Raw genomic sequence first — 20029 nt, forward strand, 5'->3', positions numbered from 1 at the left:
AATGAAAAACAAAATAGCCATAGACAAAGAATTATTCAGACTCACATTCATAGCTTTGGAGTGTTTACTGATTAATTAATAGATTAACTGTTGACGATTAATTGGCCAGCCGATTTAATCGGACAATATTATGACATCACATAAAGATGACATTTAAACAACCCATTCCCTCTCCATAACATATTTTTTTTAATTAATTGTCCAAATAATTGGTTATTGGAATTTTGCCAAATCAAAGAATCGGCACTAGCTTTAAGAACTCCATATCGGTCATGATCTATAATTTACAGTCTTTATTGGACCTAACATGCATATACCCGGACAAAATATGAAAGCTTCATGTCGCAAACATGCTAACCACGCCGCTACGGTGCTACCTTAGATTTAAAAAAAAAAAAAATCTAAATTAACGCTCGTCTTTTACAAGTGATGACATGGGAATTGGGGGCGATCCAGTGTAGCTTTCTTCATCTCATGCGGAAAAACAGTTTGGACGTTTTGAAAGCCGCTCCGTGCATGCTTATTGTAGGTGACATAAGCTTGAGCGCTTTTTGTTATTCTGTGCGGCTACAGAGCAAAATAAAAGAAGAAAGAAAATATGGAGGCTTTTCTAAGGGTTGTGATGTTACTTCTTCTCCTGTAATGCATTCCGTCTCTTTTGTGTTAAACTGCAGCATACATCCACAATGATTTTGAATGCTTAATGCAGCTGTCGAAGAGAGAATATATTTTGGGCCAAATGGAAGCGAAGGCCAGACAGATGATGTGGAATAGGTCAATAGCTGAAAGGCTAAAGAAACACATAAAACAACCTGGTGATTTTTAGCAGCCCAATGCACCGCGATCCGGCCGTAATGAGGATGCTGTGATGCATCTCCAAGGATTCATTGAGATGAGTAGTTGCCTGCAGGCTGCACGTAAGCTCTGGGTGGCGAGGTCTGGCAGTCACATCATTAGGCACACCTGCTCAGTCTAATGGATTTTTAATGAATTCTGCCTTTGCAAAGTTGATCACGCTAACTTTCAAATTGGAGTGTTTGTCGTTTGCATTACATCATACCGAGAACCGTTTCTTATATTGTTTGCCTTTAAGCATGATTTACAATTTTTTTTTGCAGCACCTCAAAAATAATTCAAATACTACCATAATGACCAATATTAAAATAAAGTAGTGTTGTATAGCCTTGATCAAAAACAAAATTCAACATTGCACTAAATAATGATGTCATTAAATGTATTAAACACAATTGAGTAAAAATGTAATTGAAAAACAAGCTGTACCTAAAAGAGAACAAAAAGTTCAAAAAAAAGTTAAATACAACTGAACTGTACGTAGTTATTTCACATTTTGAGAAGCACCCGGTCCACAGAATTTCTGTTCAAAGTCAGCTTTTTAGCATTTGCATGCAATTTATAATTAAACTTGTTGCGCTTCTCGAGAGCAGGGGTCACCAACCTTTCTTAAACCGAGAATTTTACAATTGTACATCGTCTACCCTGTGCGTGAGCAACCAGCAGAGGGAGCCTGAGGGTCCGAGCAGTGGCTAAAAGCTTTAGCGGGCTTTGTGAGAAAAGTAGAGGAGAGTGGGGATGAAAGTGATGCCGAGGGCTTGCTCCGGTGCTAAGCTGTGGCACATCTGGGCACAAGTAAGCTTAAATTCCGCCCTCCCCACCCTTGATGAGAGAGTTACGAGTGAACATCAGTCAGTGCACATGACAGGGGAGGGCTGACATGGAATTTGTCTCACGGGGCCAAAACATGCCACGGCCGAGTTGTATACCATGGAACCTGTGTGCTTCGGAGAAGCGTAGAGGTAAAGAAATGTGTGCATCTGGGTGATTGATTGATTGATAGATAGATTGATAGATTGATTGATTGATTGATTGATTGACAGACGCTCATTCATTACTCCTGCACAGAGAAATTTTAGTATACAGCAGCCAACGGGATTAGGAAAAAAAAAACGTTACAAAAATGTTTAACATAATGCAAACATGACAACTATCCCTCCATTTGCAAAGTAACTGTAATCAGATTACTCTACTGAGCGATGTAACGCGTCAATCAAATCTATTTTTTTTAAATATTATCTAAATTAAATCTATTGGAGCAGGCAGCAGATTCTGGCCTTCGTCTTATTACTGCTTGGAGAAGAAGTCTTTGCTCTTCTGGACGTCAGGTTTGATGGTATCACTTCCCTTATAACGTTATTTGGCATCACTACATGTGCGTACGTGCGTGTGCTGTGTGGAGTGTGCTGACCTTTGTTTTCACGAGGTTGTCTGTTTTCCGTGGCCTTGCGTTCAAATATTCATGCACGATCACGTACGCTGCTGCAAATTAACCTTGTGATCTCCTCCTATATGTGGACCTCAGATGTGTGTGTCTGAGTGTTCGTGTGTGTGTGTGGCGTAGATGAGACATCATTTGCGACTGAGATAGCACACTTGCATTCTAAAAGGAGATGTGGTTTTGATGTTTTCTTTTATCATTAAAGCTCGTGCTGCTTCATTGTACACTGCAAAATGTATATGACGGTATATTGAATAGAGAGCAGGGACTTTAATACAAAAGTGAGTCTGGTTTCATAATCCTGATATTGCTGTCACCGTCATCTTTGTTTTTTTTCATAAAACTCATAAAACTCCAACAAAAAAAGTCAAAGTTTGACTATTGAAATATTGAAATTTCTCGATGACTGTTTTTAATCAATTTGTTTTGCTGCACTACTTTGTACAGCCAATTTATTTTTCACGGTTCTGTTTTCAAAGAGTGAACTTGTAAGTGTACAGAGTGTAAGCAAAATGATGTCAAAAGCTTAGACTGACTTGTCACGGGAGAAATCAATGGCATTTGAAAGCAACAAAAGAGCAAAAGCAAAATTAAAATGTTGTCAGTCATCTTCCTACCTTGTTCACTGGGTTAGTTTTGCATCCACATAAATGGCAAGCAGTCTGTATGTCAAATTAATCTCTTGCATTCAATTCTTTGGCTTTTCAATAAGAAAAATATATTCTGCCTCGCAGAGGTGCTCCTTCAGAATGTTTATGAAGGCAAAATGCACCGAGCTCATTTATAAAAGCTGCCGAGCGTCCCCAGCTGCCTCAGACGTGCTTCTGGAAGTTACGTTGCCTCTGGGTTGAAACCAGAAGTTCAAAAATGTAATTATTGTTTAAAAATGTCATCGCTAACAGCCAGGAAATATTCAAGTCATACTGATAAGGGAATGGACTTTTGGACAGGTTGTCATGATAGACATGCATACCAAATTTCTTTTTTGCTGGCTTCGTGGGCTGAATTTCCCCTTTTTATTGGGTGCCGCCAAATTTTATGAACTTGGTAGAGCTTTCATAAGGGAGATTTATTCAGTCTAAAAATAATAGTGCAGATGCAATTTCAAGAGCTTTTCTCCACCTGCCTAATACAAGTACTAGAGCGTGATATTCTGGCATACAGAAGCTGACCTTGAGGTATGGTCACAATCAGGATTCACAGGCAGATCGATTGTAAAGGCCGGTCACACCGACACGGAATTTCTCAGCGAGGTGACGAAGCAATTTCTGCTGTTATTACAAAAGAAAGTCAAAAAAATCCATCTTTGCCATCCTCTCCACCTGTACTTTATTTTCTTTGCTGGTTGCTGGTATCTTCTGCCGATGGCGGATCAAAATGATGTTGATCAGAAGGAGGCGGCGGGGACGTTTGTTGGTGGGGCCATTGGAGACGGTGTGACAGTGCCAGGGTGGAGAGCATCTATCAGCAGCAGGAGTTAGAGCAGTGGGGATTGAAGGGGAATCTTAATAGTCACCGAGAAAAGAAGAGCAAATCCCAAAGAGGGGGGACACGCGAGATGAGCTGAGGGATTTGGGGGTTTTAATCCAAGGAGAAGTGCTGATTGATGGAGGATGAGGCTGAGGAAGGAAGAAGGCTGGGGAGGGAATGCACCGACATCCACTCGCTACTTCTTCAGCTAATGAGATGACATCAATCACTCAGTGGAGCACTAAAGTCAGTGGGCTGTTGTGCATGTGATGGGGGGGTTGGAGATTTTTGGAAGGTGTCCATCTCCTGTTTGTAGTCCCAGTGTGATGTGGCTGCTGTGACAACTAACTGGCATTGTTACTATGAATGCAGGCTGAAGATGAATAATGGCGGTTGTTATCAGCACACTGTGATCAGCGCTGGAAATGATGAGCAAAGTTTTGGATCGTGCCGTCGCTACAAATGAGTTTTGTTTTGTGAAGCATCATTACACATTTATTTCCGTATTTTGAATAGGCTTGAAGAAAACATGGATAATGCGTTTTTGTGGGCGAGCACGGTGGTGCCGTGGTTAGCGTGGCTGCTTCACAGTCTAGAGGTTCTGGGTTCCAGTCTTGACTTCCTTGCACATTCAAAGAAAATCATGCAGGGTAGTCTCATTGAAGGCTCTGAATTTTTGACCATCCATCCATCCACCCATGTGAGATCATTACAAGGCAGATGTGCGACCTACTTTGAGCCCCTAAATAATAGCGATAATGTTTTCCCACAGCTGAACATTTTGAAACTGATATTTTTTTTTCATCAAATAAACAGCAACACGGAAAATACACCAAGGCTTTAACAACAGCTGCAGTATTTGTAAAATGCATGAAGACGAGTAGCGGCAGCAGCAACCTGGCGTGTTTATGGAGTGTATAAAACCCCGCTCGCTAATTTACAATTCCTCACATAGGCTCGGAAGACATTACGCCCCATGCTATATTGCAAAGTGCTTCTCCGCTACGCTCGAAGTCATTGGTCCTGAAGAGGAATAAGTGATGATCTCCACCCCCTGCTGAGACATTGCAGAGTAAAACGCTGAGTCAGCGGGACAGTATGACCTTCAAGATTTAACACTTATTGTTGCGCTGGCTGCGAACGCAAGTCATCACGTAGCCGACAAGGTCATCGCCACCGGTTTATTTGTGGTAACACATTTTCTCAAGTGACATCCAAGCGACAATCTGTACTATGGACACTTCATCTTGAAGAAGAATAGAGTACTTAGATGCAATTCTTCCAATTTTTTTTTTTTTTGAGGGGGGCATATTTTTGCAGCGCCAGCACAGTGTATTCTAGTGGTTGGCTAAGGCGGGAGAGTTGCGATTCAAATTTCAGCTCGGGCCTAGAATTACATTTTTTTTTTTTCCAACAAACGCCTTTCCAAAAAAAAAAAATCCAGAAACACCAAATTTGTTTTGTGGCATAGAAAGCCTTAACGCATCCTTCATTTTCTTTCAGTGGGTCACTTGGTACAATTTATTATTGCACCAAAAGTAGGCTAAAGTTGCCTATCCCGTTCAATATACAGTAGTTTTAACAGAATTACAGGCTCTTTGATTTGAGCCGTCAAGGAACATGTTGCCTCATATCTTTGTTAAAAAACATTGACTATTCACTTTGATTAGTGTGCAGGTTCCACCGTCCTTTCTATCTGTCGTCTCATCTCGACTTGCTAAAAAGGTAGTTTTAGTTCTATTATTGATAGAATGGTGTACGGCTAGCAGAGCATAAAGAGCGGCAGAGGAAGAATAGTCCAATGGAAGTGTAAAATGCAGCTTGATGAGGAGTTTTATTTGTTGGAGCCCTTCAATCTTTTATTATGCTAGTTATTCCCTTTAACTCTTTGCACACGTTTGATCTCGCCGGGATACGGAACAATGCAGGACAAGGTCAACTTTGGCACAATCAATTGCAAGGCTGAATGATTTAGCCCATGGTCTTTTTCTTTTTAATATATTTATTTTTTTTATTTTTTTATTTATCTATTTATTTTTACCAATGGCAGCTTTTGGCACAAAAAGGTGCAAGAGATTTTTCTGCTCGAGTCATTTCAGAGACAGCTTTCCTTGCTTAATCCTACCCCCCTCCTCTCCACACACACACACACACACACATTTTTTTTTTTTTTTTCAAGCCAACCTCATCTAGCTGTGGTCCAGTAAGGCTCATATGGGTTCCTGCCAGGACGTCCAGTACCAGCTGTGACCCGCAGTATTAAGCAGATGAGCCGTAATGCGTGTGTGGATGTGTGCGCACACACTCATACTTTTGCTCGTGTTTGGCCTGACATTAAAAACTGTTGGGCAAACACAATCTGCACTTGCTCTTTTGACATCATTTTAATGTTTATGGAAATAAAGCAATGGTAGTAAAATAACACTAAAATACTTGTGTGAGTTTTTCTACCCCTCAATAATTAAAAACAGTTACCAGGTCTCCTAATATGTTGATGTTCCTGCATAAAAAAAAAGGTCAAGAACCACAAAAAAGACTATTTGTGCCTCAGTTTCAAGCAAGCAGAGCAGTTTTGTGACACAAACAACTTGCGTAAAAGGGAAGAAACTTCCCAAGGACTTGAATTCAATGAGGCATACAAATCCACGGTACACTAATGAACAACTAAAAGGACTTTCAGCATCTTCCTTCTACACCGTGGAGGGTTTCAAATCGTTACTTCCGAGCGGGTCGCATCATCTCCCTCATCTTCTTCCCTCGGGTGTCTCTCCGGAGGGGCTTTTTGTCTCCACGGGGGAGTCAATGGTGGGAGGGGGGGGGTCTCACGTGGCCCTTGAGCAGCCCTGCAGAATCTGATTGATCGCAAGGACATGTTGATACGCTCGTATAGATAAAAAGTTGTTCAGCTGCAAGCTAGTATAAATGTCTGTACTGCTTTGATTTAGGTGTCTTGTTTGTCTGCTGGAAAGAGAAATATGACGTGCGGCTTCACTTTCCGTGTGTCCCCTGGGGGACATAAGAAAGTCACTTGGTCTGGGTGTTATAAAAGTCTTCTGCAAGTTTGAGGTTATTTCATGGCTGTGGACAAAATGTTGTTTGACCATTTTACTGACGCTTTTTGGCTGATTCTGTCTCTTTGTTGTTCATAAAGGAGATTTACTGTCTGAGTGGGCGGGATGTTTTTATGTTGTCCAAACCTTATGAAAAACATTTGGCGTGAAAAAATGAAGGATTTTTTTTCGTTTTATTTTGAATCATTTATTTAATAATTTTTAATAAATTCATTCTACATTCTGAAATTGAAAAATTGGTTCCACATACAAAACCATGTTTTTATTTGGGTTCTGCTTTTCTCTGATCGTTGGGATTTTCCTTTAAAATTCGACGTCAATTTCCAGCTCGTTGCCGCATTGATTTTTCTCCTTTGCAGATCCAGCCGTGCATCACAGGCAGAAGACGATGGTGACTGACATGTGCTACCCGGCAGAGATTTCCAGCCTGATGGACTTCGGCTCTCCCGACTGCTCGCTGGGCAAAGGTACACGCTCGCCTCCGGTATAGAACGAGTGAGCCAGAGAGGCGTTGCCTTGGTGACCATGTGTGCGGGGATTTATCAGGGTAGTTAAAAGAGACAGGAGGGAGGTTAAATCAGGGAGCAAAGGTGTGTGCTGACCACCTTACACACCACCGCAGGCTTTGAATGTTGTGAGAAAAATCTTTGCAGTTTGAAAAGAGGTAATTGCGCTGGAGTTGCAGCATTGAAGCTGCTTATTCTTTTCATATTCATAATGATTTTTTTTTTTTTGCACCAAAGGCTGTGTGATAATTACACTGACAAGCCTGTTATTACACTATGTATGCTCTCCAAGGAGAAAGCATCTTGAAGAGCTATTAAGCACGTATCCATAAAGCTTTTGGTGTTCATTTCTTTTTACACCTCGTGATTCTGCTATTAAGCTCCATCGTTCTGGATACAACAGTACAACTGCGCTAACATATGTTTTGTAATACTAAAGTATATACCATATTTAGCTGTAACTTTATACATATATATTTGGATATATTTTCCTCTGCAATTCTAGTGAGAATAAGCAGCTTAGAAAATAGATGGATGGGTATTGTGATTGAAATCTACTTTTAGAAAATTACAAGAATGTTGTCGTTTGTTAGGATGAGGGGTGTATATAATTTTGAATTGTAAATAAAAAATTGTAATATAATTTATTTTGAAATCGATCTATTGTGGCCATAGGAAGCCTACATGATCTGCTTTACGAAGTTGATGGACCAGCCAGGACACTTTTCATGTGGTGTTAGCACTAGCCTTGGTGCTAATGGCACTTTACGGACCTGATCGCCATTTTGTTGTTTTGTTTTGTTTTCTCAACAAACCAACAATATGGAATCATGTGACTCAAACAGAGGAGCTTCAAATTAATTTAAATGCTCCACTGCCTGGCAATACGGCGATTAGCATCCTCCGTCGTTGCCATGGCAACACTGCATTACCTTACGTCATGGTGAAGCATCCTTTGATCCATTTAACCATTTTCCACACCGTTTACTGCCCTTCATTTGCTTTTGCCGTTTTTTCCATGTCTCTCCAGTTCCATTTCTCAGCTGCAGGGGACGCTTGAGAGCTGAAAGAAATCAGATTTTTTTTTTTTCCCCCCCATCAAAAGTCAGGCCTGTGTGCTGCGTGATTATAGCAAATATTTCAGTTTGTCTCTTCTGTGGCTCTCTTGCTATAATCTCTGTTAAAAATGCAGACTGACAGTTAAAGGGCGAGGTCTTATTTGACAACTTCTGCAGGCTTTTAAAAGCGAGCGGTAACCAATGAATGTCACGCCGGTGCAAGGTATTAAGTTCAAGTGAAGAAAAGGCAGCGAGAAAATGGAAATGTTGCAGCTGAAGAAGTGTCAGAATGAAAGCAATGAGTGCAGATGAGATCGAGTGCTGGAAGGGGATGTTCACTTCTCATTTTGACAAGTGTCGCTATTAAGACAAAAAGAAATTCTGTCTGCTTTTAATGGATTTGGATGGAGTTATTGCAGCAATTTTTACTGTGTATTAAAAAGCCCTATGGGGACTTATTATTGAAAATTGACTTTTTAAAGGCCTGTAATATTTGGATCTCTGCACTGCATGCCCACCCATTAGACAAAAAAATTGTTGGTGGCATGTTGATTCACCACACAATATGTAGTGCTGCCTCAAGTGAAAGAAAATCCCCAAAAAGTTGTCAGATTTAAAATGTGTTGCCATAGTCCGCATTTTAATTACCACTGCCTGGGGACAGGTGGACAAGTTGTTCAACCCCTAGAACAATAAAATAAGTTGTTTTGACAGGAAATTGCTGCCTCTGTGATAGAAATATGACACGCATGTTTTCTTAGTGTGAAAGGTTCCTTTGTTCCATCCGTTCCATGCTGTTTTAGCTGTCGGCCATCAGATGGCATTAGTGTGCCTCTGACTCACCTGGCTTGTTGTCACCTGAGTCTTCAGGCGCAGTTTCAGCTACCCCGCCTCCTCCTTCTTCTTCTTGCAGGAGGGAGGAGGACAACTTTCTGGGTGTGTCCCTCCAAACACACGTTGAACGAGAAAGACGCTCTCAAGGGAGCACTTCCTGTTCTGGGGCGGGGCCTGGGCGGTCGAGCACTCTCACACAGGTGGCATATGTTGTGTATGTTGAGCGTGTTGTCAGTGTGCGTGTGTGTGTGTTTGCTGTTTGCTCCCACTTGCTATGAGAGCTCACAACGACGGGCCTGACAGTGGAGCCGAGCCGAACCAAGGCCGACAAGGCCATGAGTTCTGACAGGGAGAAGGGCAAGGCTGGTGAGTGAGCCACAAGCACACGTCCGGGATTTTTAGTGCGTATGCGTGCATTTGTGTGTGTGTGAGCGCGCCGAGACTGGAGTAGCTTCAAGTTCACAGTGTCATTGTGAGAATACTGCAGTAGTGGTCAGTAGTGAGGTGGAACTTTAGCACTACTTTGGTTTTCCAGAAAATGATCATGTATGGATGATGTCACTGTGATGATGTCATTGAAACACGTATGACCTTAAGAATAACATGTTCGTAATAATTATAAAATAACAACTAGCATAAAATATAGCCATACCTCACCCTGTTCCCCGAGGGCCGGTGTCCTGCATGTTTTATGTCTCCCTGCAACAACATCCCCTGATTCAAATGATCAGATTATCAGCAAGGTCTGCAGAAGCTGGATAGCGATCCCGGCTTTTCATCATCACGAAAAGGCGAATATCATAGATTGGTTTGGGCCAGGAGAGGTCTGCACCACCTTGTTGTCATCATGCGCCAACCTAGATAGTACCTATGGACGACGTGCTTATCTGTTAATCTGTCGCAATAGAATGTAAGCATAGTACGCACGAACGTGGCGGTATGTAGATATGTTGATATGAGCAGGCATAAGCACGCTCGCATAGTTTATGTTGGATCACGTGGGATTTAAACTTTAATAGACAACGTAACAGATATATAATAGTAGATACGTATGTATACAGTAAGCCCTCACTACATCACGGTTTGTTTATATTAAATTATTGTTATTTTTAAAAATGGTGTTTATTGGTTAGAATGTACATTTTGTACAAAAAGTCAATATTCCATTTGTGTTTTTGTGGCCTTGTTGTTGTAGTCACACCCTCAAATTCCAGATGAATATCAGTAGGACAGATTGTACAGAAAGAAAAGCAAAGATGAAAACAAGAAAAGAAGCACATTGTATCATTACACTCAGTGTGCCTGTGAAAGTGATGCCGGTGGCGGCTCCAAATATACATGACCACATCATTGTTTAATTTGCACTTTTTTTTAAAATATTTGTCTTATATTTAGTCTCTGTGATATGACTGAAGGACTAGTTTTCTGCATAGTAATGAAATGGCATGAACTGCCATGGTGAAATTGTCTCATTCAAATCACATAGAAATAACCTTGATGTCCCTCCCTGACTTCCTGATCACTGTGCTCATTATTCTGTTTGGACCACTCTCTAGTTAATATTTAAAGCCATGTATTGTATACTATGCGGCTTTTATCAGTCCCCGTCGTGCTTATCTCTGTTATAGTTTTATTAATTCTCTGAACGCATAATAATCCTCTACTGCCAGTATTAAAAAGACTTCACTTCAAACACGTTGTGAACACGTCATTTGATACATGTCAAATTTTCATGTAGTAAATGAATTGGTTTATTTTTTTTCTGTCTCTACTGTGTTGTTTAGCTAGTCAGTTAGTTAGTTGGATTATCGGTATTGTAGTTGGTTGGTTTACTGTTGGATTACAGGCATACTAGTTGGTTGACTGTCTAGCTCGACGATTGGATTACAGAATTACTGTGCTCTACCCACGGGTATTTTGAACACGAGTGTTTTTGTATCATCCCTTCATGCGTCACCGTGTAGCATTTTGTAAACAGCCTGGAATCTGTGCATCATCTCCACGTCTGGCACGGTGACAGGGAACAGCGCTTTCCAGATGAAGCCTGATCAATCCCATGAGCGCAGCGGTTTAGATTTAACGATTAGCCAATCAGCTCAGAGAAGCGCGACGGATTCCTCTGCCAAACTTTGCCGAGTACATTTGCACAACGGCTTCAGATATGGCCATCGGAAAGAAACCATATGTCCTTACATGTAAACACTTTGTGGCAATCGTTAGCCACATTTTCGAATATGTTCAAACGTACTCGACGGGCTGTGCCAAGCAAACTTTTCTGAGTTATTCCAGTTCACGCAGGCTCCAATCATCCAAGACTCATCTTTTACCTGGGTGATTCATTTAATCAAGAGTCTATGAGTCTGATCTTGACACTGTAATTAGATGGAGGGCAAAGCTCACTGGACCAGTCATCCTTTTTATAATGGAGCACAGAAATAGCCAGTTGCACACACCAGTGCACTCATAAGGTAATGCTGGGGACACCGTGCACACTTAGTGATTCTTAGCAGCCACCAGTTTTTGAATTTCAGACATGATGAGGACAAAAATGGGCAAGTGCAGCTTAACTGCTCTTATCGTGTGTTGTGTACTCATGATGGTCAACACAACGTATAACGCTCACAAATTATTGCTACAGATGGCTTTGAAGGTACCAAGATTGACCTGTGTGAGACAGTTGGCTAGAAAATAGCCTATAGGCTAGCTGTCAGCTTATTTGGTACTTACATTTCATATTTACGGCGGCAAATAACAAATGATGCTCCTCATTGGCAAAATCGCTAAGTAAAAGCTTCAGGTGGCTTTCTAATCGACAATCGTTTTGTTTCACGTCTCCATCGCAGACCCCGAGGCTCGACCTAACTTATTCCACTATTGACATATGTTTTTGTCGTTATAAATATTAAACAGGTTCAACATACACCGGCCGATAAATCACACCGCAGCATAGTTACACTGGTAAATTGTTTTAGGAACATCCAATAATTGGCCTTTGCGGACTTGGTAAAAATGATTCTGCCTATTTATTACTATACTCAGTTTAAGGTGGGATAGTTTTCCGAGCAGATCCAAGAAAAACAAAATCACTCTTAGCGCAGCCCACAGCAAATGCTAATCACTCAGGATGATTTATGATCAGAACGGGTGAAAAGGGTTAAATTCATTCCAATTATGCATATCTGTTCATCCCATTTTATGTAACACTTTCTGAGAGGAGGGAAAAAGAGGAGTCTGTTGCTGTGCTCCATCCTTGTGACGAGTCCTCTTATCAACGCAATTTCAAGACTTTTCCCCGTTTGTTTGACGAAACGTCTGCTCTTATCAGCTAATTGCTACTTTAGTGCTTTTCAACAGTCTACACCCGAGCAGAACATTTGGCTTATTATTGCTTGTTGCGGTTAGGAGTCGACTCTGCGTCCATATGTTGGCGGATTATGATTAGTTATTTTTAACCGTGCTATAATTTATAAGAAAAGTGTGCAATGGATTGATGTTCGCGCGGGAAGTCTAGCTGTGAAAAAAAATCTCCCTCAGGTTGTCTTTCCGGATCTGACAAAAGAAGACTAATCCCAGCAATTATAACTGCTTTGACTATTAATTCTCTGCAATATTGTAATTCGTTGTTCCCCTGATGCCTTGCGTACTTGTATAGACTAACGGCTCAGTTGTTTTTATTTTTCTTTGCAAAAGAATGAAAACTGTTATCGCTATCGTTGCTTTGAAAGCTTTTGCGTTTAATTCAGGCAGGCTGAAACCATTAAACCGTCAAAGCGTAGGGAAAAAAATATATACTATATATATTTTTTTTTCCCTACGCTTTGACGTGTATATAAATTAAGAATCTTTTCTAAGCACAATCATATGATGTAAGCCTATTATAACATTTATTTTAGTGATGACATCGAAGTAGGAAAATGTACATTTTCGCACATCACCATCAATTTGATTAAGTGCTTCAATACTTCACCGGGAATAAAAATAATACCCCCTACCTTTTCTTGAAGCCAATCACTTTGCCACTTGCTCTCCTTTAAGAGTGTGTGTATTTGTGTGTGTGTTTGTGTGATCTTATCACAAGGCAAAGCAGCAAAGAGCTGCTCCCGGCCAGTTTGATGGACACTTTAATAAGAAGCAAGGCTGAGAGGTTAATTGAACGGGCGGGCTAACGAGTAAAGGGAGGCAGAGCGACCTGGTGTTCTGCGGTAGGAGGATCTTCACGGCCTGACGGAGGATCAGAGGCATGCGAGCTAACTTGATAAGAGTGTGTTCAAAAGGCTTTGCTCCGTTTCAATTGCTCTTGAACAAAGAGGCTGCAGTGAATAAAATGACTCTTTTCAAATCTCACTCAGTCCAACTTGTGACATGTTGACATCATGCGCTGTCTACTGAGCCTCATTGTAAAATCTGCCTCTAATGGATAATATTTTTATTCACACCAGTACTGGAAGTCTAATTGATATTGTGCGGCTCCTTCTAGGGTCTGGGCCTTGGCCACCGGGGGCAGTATAGTAAAGATATAAAGTAGTTGTTCGCCGCAGTGGATAAAGCAAGATTCTGTATATATCTCTCGTTAGTTGGTTCGCTCTCATGGCCCAACTGTATGTGTAATATTTGTGATTTTTTTCAAATTTCTATTGTAATCTACTATCATATGGGAGCAGATACAAGTTATTGCAAGATGCCCAGTGTGATTATTGTATTTTATATTCCATTGTTTGTGTGTAATTATTTCATTTTGTTCCTTTTCATTTTATCCACTCAACCTTAAACACTGTAAAGTTGCACATGGGTATTAAAAGCAGCCTCTGGGCTCCCCTCAGCAAGTAAAGGCTATCCTGTAGGTAAACAAATCAGGAAGTGGATTTAGCCTTCGGGCCTACATGGGACTCCTGCATCTGCGGACCTCTGTGGTCATACTGCAGGCCCCTCTAACTTGAACAAACACTGACTTCCTGCTTGCCATTTTTTTTTTTTTTTTTGTGGTCGAGTGTTCCCAAACCAACTGAGAGCTTTTACATGTCTTTTTGAGCATCTGCAGCTGCACTTGGAAAAGAGCCCACTGTATATCCTGCCATCATTCCAACTGTGTCCTCTGGCAGTCTAAATGGTTACAGGGGAACTTTGGATTTCAGGAGCAAACCAGCACAATACTGTAGTTTATTGGAATACTCGTCACATATAAAATACAAATAGTTGTCAGTCTTTTTGTTTTTCTATGGCTTGTCAAACGTGCCCACCAGGTCCTGCATCCTGTCATTCCTGTTTGTTTGACTGTTTTCCCTGAGGCCTGGCATGGTGTTATATTACTAAGGAAAGCATTCAGGGCTCTGGGATGAGCCTATCTGTCTGTCTGTCTGTCTTCATGTATCTTTCCCTCCATCCGTCCGATAAAACTCTTGAAGAGCTCATTATCCAAAAAGCATGCGACATCATGTGACAACAGGCACACGAGATTCCACATTATGTGTAACACCCCATTTTCTTTGGCCAGTCAATGAAATCATAAAAGACTTACTCACATGCAGAATCAGTTGATTCTGTACCACTTCAACTCCAAAGTTGACTCAGTCCTTTTCCGTCTTGTTTGCCCCCAGTGTTGTTGCACGAGGAGGTGGCCCAGCTTCAGGAGGAGGTACACCTACTACGGCAAATGAAGGACATGCTGGGCAAAGACCTGCAGGAGGAGTCCCAGGGAGGAGGAACCGCAGGCCTGCTCTCCACAGCCGAGCTCCACATCCAGCTGGGTGACAAGGAGCAGGAGCTGGACCACGCCAAGGAGGCCTTACAAGGTCAGATGTCCCATTTCCAGTTGAGCTTTTTTTTTTTTTTTTTTTTTTTTTTGTGCAGGGTGATCCTGATCATGAGTAACTTGCAAAAGAAAGATCGCATTATGATCAGGACACATACTGACTAAGCATCTGCTGGATATTTTTAGTTCTATTCATTTCTGTTGTGCAAGTTGATGTTGAGGACTAACATTGGTACAATATAAAGCGGTCCAATCCCATTTATGATATTGCACGAACATTGCCCACTGTTGTAGTTATTTTAATAAGAGGATAGAGAGGAGATTGTTATTATTTGGTTTTTTTTTTATGAATTTTTTTGGTTGTTGTTTGACATAGCATCCTTGCTTGGAAATATGAATGCAGTGTTAATGCAAACTGTTGTATGATGCACCAATTATCCTGCATTGTTTTCTAAGATGATGCATTATGTAACACGGCAGCTGCTACCCGTTTTTATCTGAGTTTCAATTTAATGAGGCAACTGCATTTATCTCATTCTCGATGATGATCTGTCAGATGTGTTGTGTAACAATCACTGAACAGGTTTGGAATCCCGAGTGTGTGAAATATGAATGGGACGCGAGCGTTGACAGCTCGGAATGCTGGGCGGGTGCAAGTGTGCGACACGTGCGTTGATGGTTGTTTCCTCGTAAGACAAGTGCAAGGGGATACAGTTCATGTCCAAATCCTTGTTTACTGAATCTTCTCAGATGTTCACATCTGATACCAACGTAGCAGCTTGTTTACAGTGCCCTCTAGTGGCTTTCAGCTAAATTTTCTGGGGGTGATTTGTGAGCAGTATCAAAAAATCATCATAATAATGCTCACATTTGATTTCAGAGCGTTTAATTTAAAGATAAATGTATTATCGTGCATGTAGAATGACTCATTGAATGTTGCATTACAGCCATGAAAGCCGACCGTAAACGTCTAAAAGGGGAGAAAAGCGATTTGGTGAGTCAGATGCAGCAGCTGTACACGACACTGGAGAGCCGAGAAGACCAGCTCCGAGAATTTATACGCAACTACGACCAGCATCGAAAGGTTTGCTCGACTCGAAAATTCTGCAGAATGGAATGAAACTAACAATATTTACAATATTCTGTTGATAAGGTGCATTTTTTTCCTGTAGTTTTCAAGTAATACTCATTGAGCTGCCTGGCTGAGTAGGAGCAGCATCACGCCATTGACGCATCAAAGTGACCATTGGCTGCATTTGTTGTTGCAGGAGAGTGAGGATGCAGTGAGAGTGCTCGCCAAGGAGAAGGATGTGCTGGAGAGGGAGAAGTGGGACCTGAGGCGACAGACCAAAGAGGCCACGGAGCAGGCTAACCTCCTGCGCTCTCAGTTGGACATGAAGGAGAATAGGATCAAGGAGCTGGAGGCCGAGCTCACTATGGTGAGTGAACTCTGCCAAATGTTTTACTTGCTGCTCTTGTTTTTATAGCGATCCGATACAAGAGTTGTATCAAAAAAATGGTCTTTGAAAAAATGAAACCAAACTAAAATGAGCTAATTTTAATCGACTAACGTCAAAACAAAATAAAAACTAATGATAATGAAAAATCCAATCAAATAAAGTCCAAACAAAATAAAAACGAATGAAGAATCCAGCAAAATAATATATTATAAAATAATAATAATAATAATAAATTACTTTCCACCTTTGACCAGGCCAAGCAGTCTCTAGCCACGCTGACGAAAGACGTTCCCAAGCGCCACTCGTTAGCCTCCACCACCAACGCCGGCTCCACAGAGCCCGTGGTAAACGGCAGTCAGGAGTGGGTGATGCAGGCTGACCTGCCGCTGACCGCCGCCATCCGGCAGAGCCAGCAGACCCTCTACCACGGACACAACGCCGACAGACAAGGTAGCATAACACTCGACAGACACTTCATTAGGTATCTTTCATGTTCAAGTTCAGACGTGGGAAAAGTGGTCACACAGATACTTGTGTTAAAATAAGGGTCAACGTTCACAGACCACACTACCAAAATAACACTTTTCCATATGAAAAAAATGCCACATCTAGTTTGACAAAGTAACGAGTAGAAAGTATTTCTATGTCTTTACGTCCCACCACTGTCAAAGATGCTTGTGTACCTAATGAAATGGCTTTTGGAGTGTGACTCTGTGTTACTAATAACGGGTGTCCTTGAGGTTTCTCAGACTAACAGTGGGATTATTTCAATTCTGGGACGACGTATGTGTGTGCGCTTGTGTGTGTTGGTCTGCGTGTGTTTGTGGCATCCAACCACCGCTAGCTGTGGTCAGGATCAGTCCCTGCCACTCGCGCCAGCCGTCTGTCATCTCTGACGCCTCGGCCGCCGACGGGGACCGCTCGTCCACGCCCAGCGACATCAACTCCCCCCGTCACCGGACCCACTCCCTCTGCAATGTAAGAGCTGCCCGTAACTTGTGTGTGCATCCATGTGCGTGTGTGTGATGTGGGTGCTAGCCTGCTTTCTTGGTAGTGGTGGTGGTGGTCTTGTTTCATTCCAATTAAACCAGTTCTGAGTCAGAATGTCCAAGAAAGGCTAATTGATCATTCACCTGTCACAGCACATCACAGCATAAAGTATCAACAAGCCTCAAATTAGGGGTGCAAGGTATTTATTAAGGGGAGGTCTTTATCATATATATATATTTTCATAATAGTTGTTGCATCTGTGAATTTACCGATCCTCACTTTTTTTTTTTTTTTCAATATTATTTTGGGAGGGCCTAGGGGTAGTATGTCCTTGCTTAGAAGAACAATTTGGTGAGTTAATTTTTTTGTTCTATTCAATTCGATGTCCTTCAGTTAGTATTTGAGGTGTTTCAACTGTAATGTTATTTTGAAATGTTCGTTTTCATTTTTCCTCAAAGCGAGCAGTGAATTTCTCTCAATTTGTCATTGTAGAAAATAAAGGCCTCACCCTCAATAAACACTACATTGGGTAAACTGACACCCTAGGAAAAGTATGATTAATAAGATAGCCTTTATTGCAGTAGATTTTATTACTAATATTTTCTATTCTTTTAATTGTAAATTTAAATTCCTCCCTTCACTTGAACACATTAGAAATAAATTAAAATACCATACATAGGATCTCTCTTATTTTTCCATCCTTGTTTCTTCACTCTAAGGTAATGCATATATAGTATTCTTCTACTAACTGAGGCACTCTCTGTGTGCGCTTTAGTCCATGGAGGACCTGGAGGAGCAGAAGCGTAAGAAGAAAAAGGAGAAGATGACGTTGGGCTCCTTGTCACGCGTCTTCGCCCGAGGGAAACAGCGCAAGTCCCTGGACCCGGGGCTTTTTGATGGTACAGCCACACCTGACTATTACATAGAGGAGGATGCTGACTGGTGATATTGCGTGTGTGCGCTTGCCTGTGTGTCGGTGTGTGTGCGTGTGTATGAGATGAGTGTATTTAGGGGGGAGGTATCCAATTTTAAAAACAAAAAATGCCTAAAAGAGACTGCTATCCCACCAAATGTATAGTATATTGTATGCTTAAAATTGTATGTATGTAAAAAATATATATATTTATAGATGTACGTGTATGCATATGTATATATGTGTACTTGCATATAAATATATACATGGGGTTATTATCACGTGTATTTGTAGAAATTATGTATTATCTCGTCTTGATGTTCTATTTTTTTGTTTGTTTGTTTGTTCTTTTTTTCAACTGGAGACTTGAAGGACTGCTGTTTATGTGTAAATAGAGCAAATCTGTGTTTTTACCGATTTTTCCATTTTTATTTGATCACGCTTGACAAAGCAGCTTTATATCCAACAAAGGCCATTTGGGAGGATGGGCGGAAACAGGCATATGCTTCACTTGGATGCCCCAAAATTGTTATTTATGCACTTGTGTGTTGTCATATCATATCACAAAGGGGCAGATGGAATTGATGAATTACTAACCATAACTCTGATCCTTGGAAAAATGCTGTATTTTCTCCAATATCATAAGAAACAGTTATAGTTCATGATACTGGTAAATGATCATATTGTTCTAGTATAATAACAGTTAATAAAAATATCCGATGTTAGTGTAGGCTTTTCATAAAGATCAATATTTATTTATAGTGGTAGGAAAATATCAAAAACTACATTTTAATAAATACTATTTAATTTGTTTAAATAAAGACCTCTGCTCAGATAAACAGTGATTAATAATTGTATCTGACCACCACTGAACGTAAGCAAAATGAACATCAATATTATTTCATAACTGTTATTGTATTATTACAAGCAACTCATATTTGAAATGCTAAAATATATTTCGTATTTTTCCCCTCCATTTTCATTCATTCATTCATTCATTCATGCTATACATCATTCATAACAGTTGTTTGTTTTGCTCATGTTGCTTTGCTATCCAGTTTGTAAAACTCTCCTAATATGTCTCTGTTTAATACTTTGTAATTTAGGCAACGTGGAATAAAAGATTCAATCTATGGAAGTATTTTATTTAAAAAATAAAAGAAGTATTTATCTGCTGCAGATAAAGAGGAAGTTTGGGACATGAAATCTTATTTTCTAAAATAAAACCACAACATGTTCCATGGAGTAAGTGTTTTTTTTCCAATGTATTGTTTAACTCTCGCCATTTCAAACCACTCTCACGGTAGATATGGTGGATATAAAAGAAAAACTACATCCCCCTGTTCCATTGGCAGGTATTTAGGATATTAGGTACAAGTATAATGAAAACAGTTTTAAAAAAGCCTTACTATACTACTGTATCGTCATAGACAATGTAGCCCCATCTAGTGGTCGTGGTCAAGACAATAATTAAAAACAGGAGGTGAGATCCTGTCTCATTTACATGAACATGAACATGAGCCAAAAAAGCTATTTAGTATTCATAGTTGTCTTTTTTAATTCTCATATTTTTCCTTTATAGGGAAGTCGTTGAAAGACTTCAGAATGAAGACATTTATTAAGAGAATAATAATAAGTCACTTTGGTACCTTCAGAAAAATGTCTATGATATCCCTTATATATTT

The 20029-nt window shown here is 40.6% G+C and overlaps 1 protein-coding gene across 2 annotated transcripts in view; it reads left to right on the forward strand.

The window, feature by feature from the left end:
• kaznb (kazrin, periplakin interacting protein b) overlaps positions 1-19589 on the forward strand; it is a 48887-nt gene extending 29298 nt beyond the window's left edge. Inside the window, exons 5-11 of one of the 2 annotated variants that reach the window (XM_088390108.1) lie at positions 7194-7301; positions 14827-15021; positions 15929-16065; positions 16250-16420; positions 16696-16891; positions 17286-17419; positions 18207-19589. In XM_088390108.1, the coding sequence (XP_088246234.1) occupies positions 7194-7301; positions 14827-15021; positions 15929-16065; positions 16250-16420; positions 16696-16891; positions 17286-17419; positions 18207-18377 (1112 nt within the window). In that variant the 3' untranslated portion in view covers positions 18378-19589. The remainder of the gene's footprint in view (positions 1-7193; positions 7302-14826; positions 15022-15928; positions 16066-16249; positions 16421-16695; positions 16892-17285; positions 17420-18206) is intronic. The other variant, XM_088390109.1, reaches the window with a different exon arrangement.
• Positions 19590-20029: the final 440 nt, after the last annotated feature.

Source organism: Syngnathus floridae, chromosome 11 (assembly GCF_059516105.1).
Source record: "Syngnathus floridae isolate MCC-2025c chromosome 11, RoL_Sflo_1.0, whole genome shotgun sequence".
Taxonomy (NCBI): Eukaryota; Metazoa; Chordata; class Actinopteri; order Syngnathiformes; family Syngnathidae; genus Syngnathus; species Syngnathus floridae.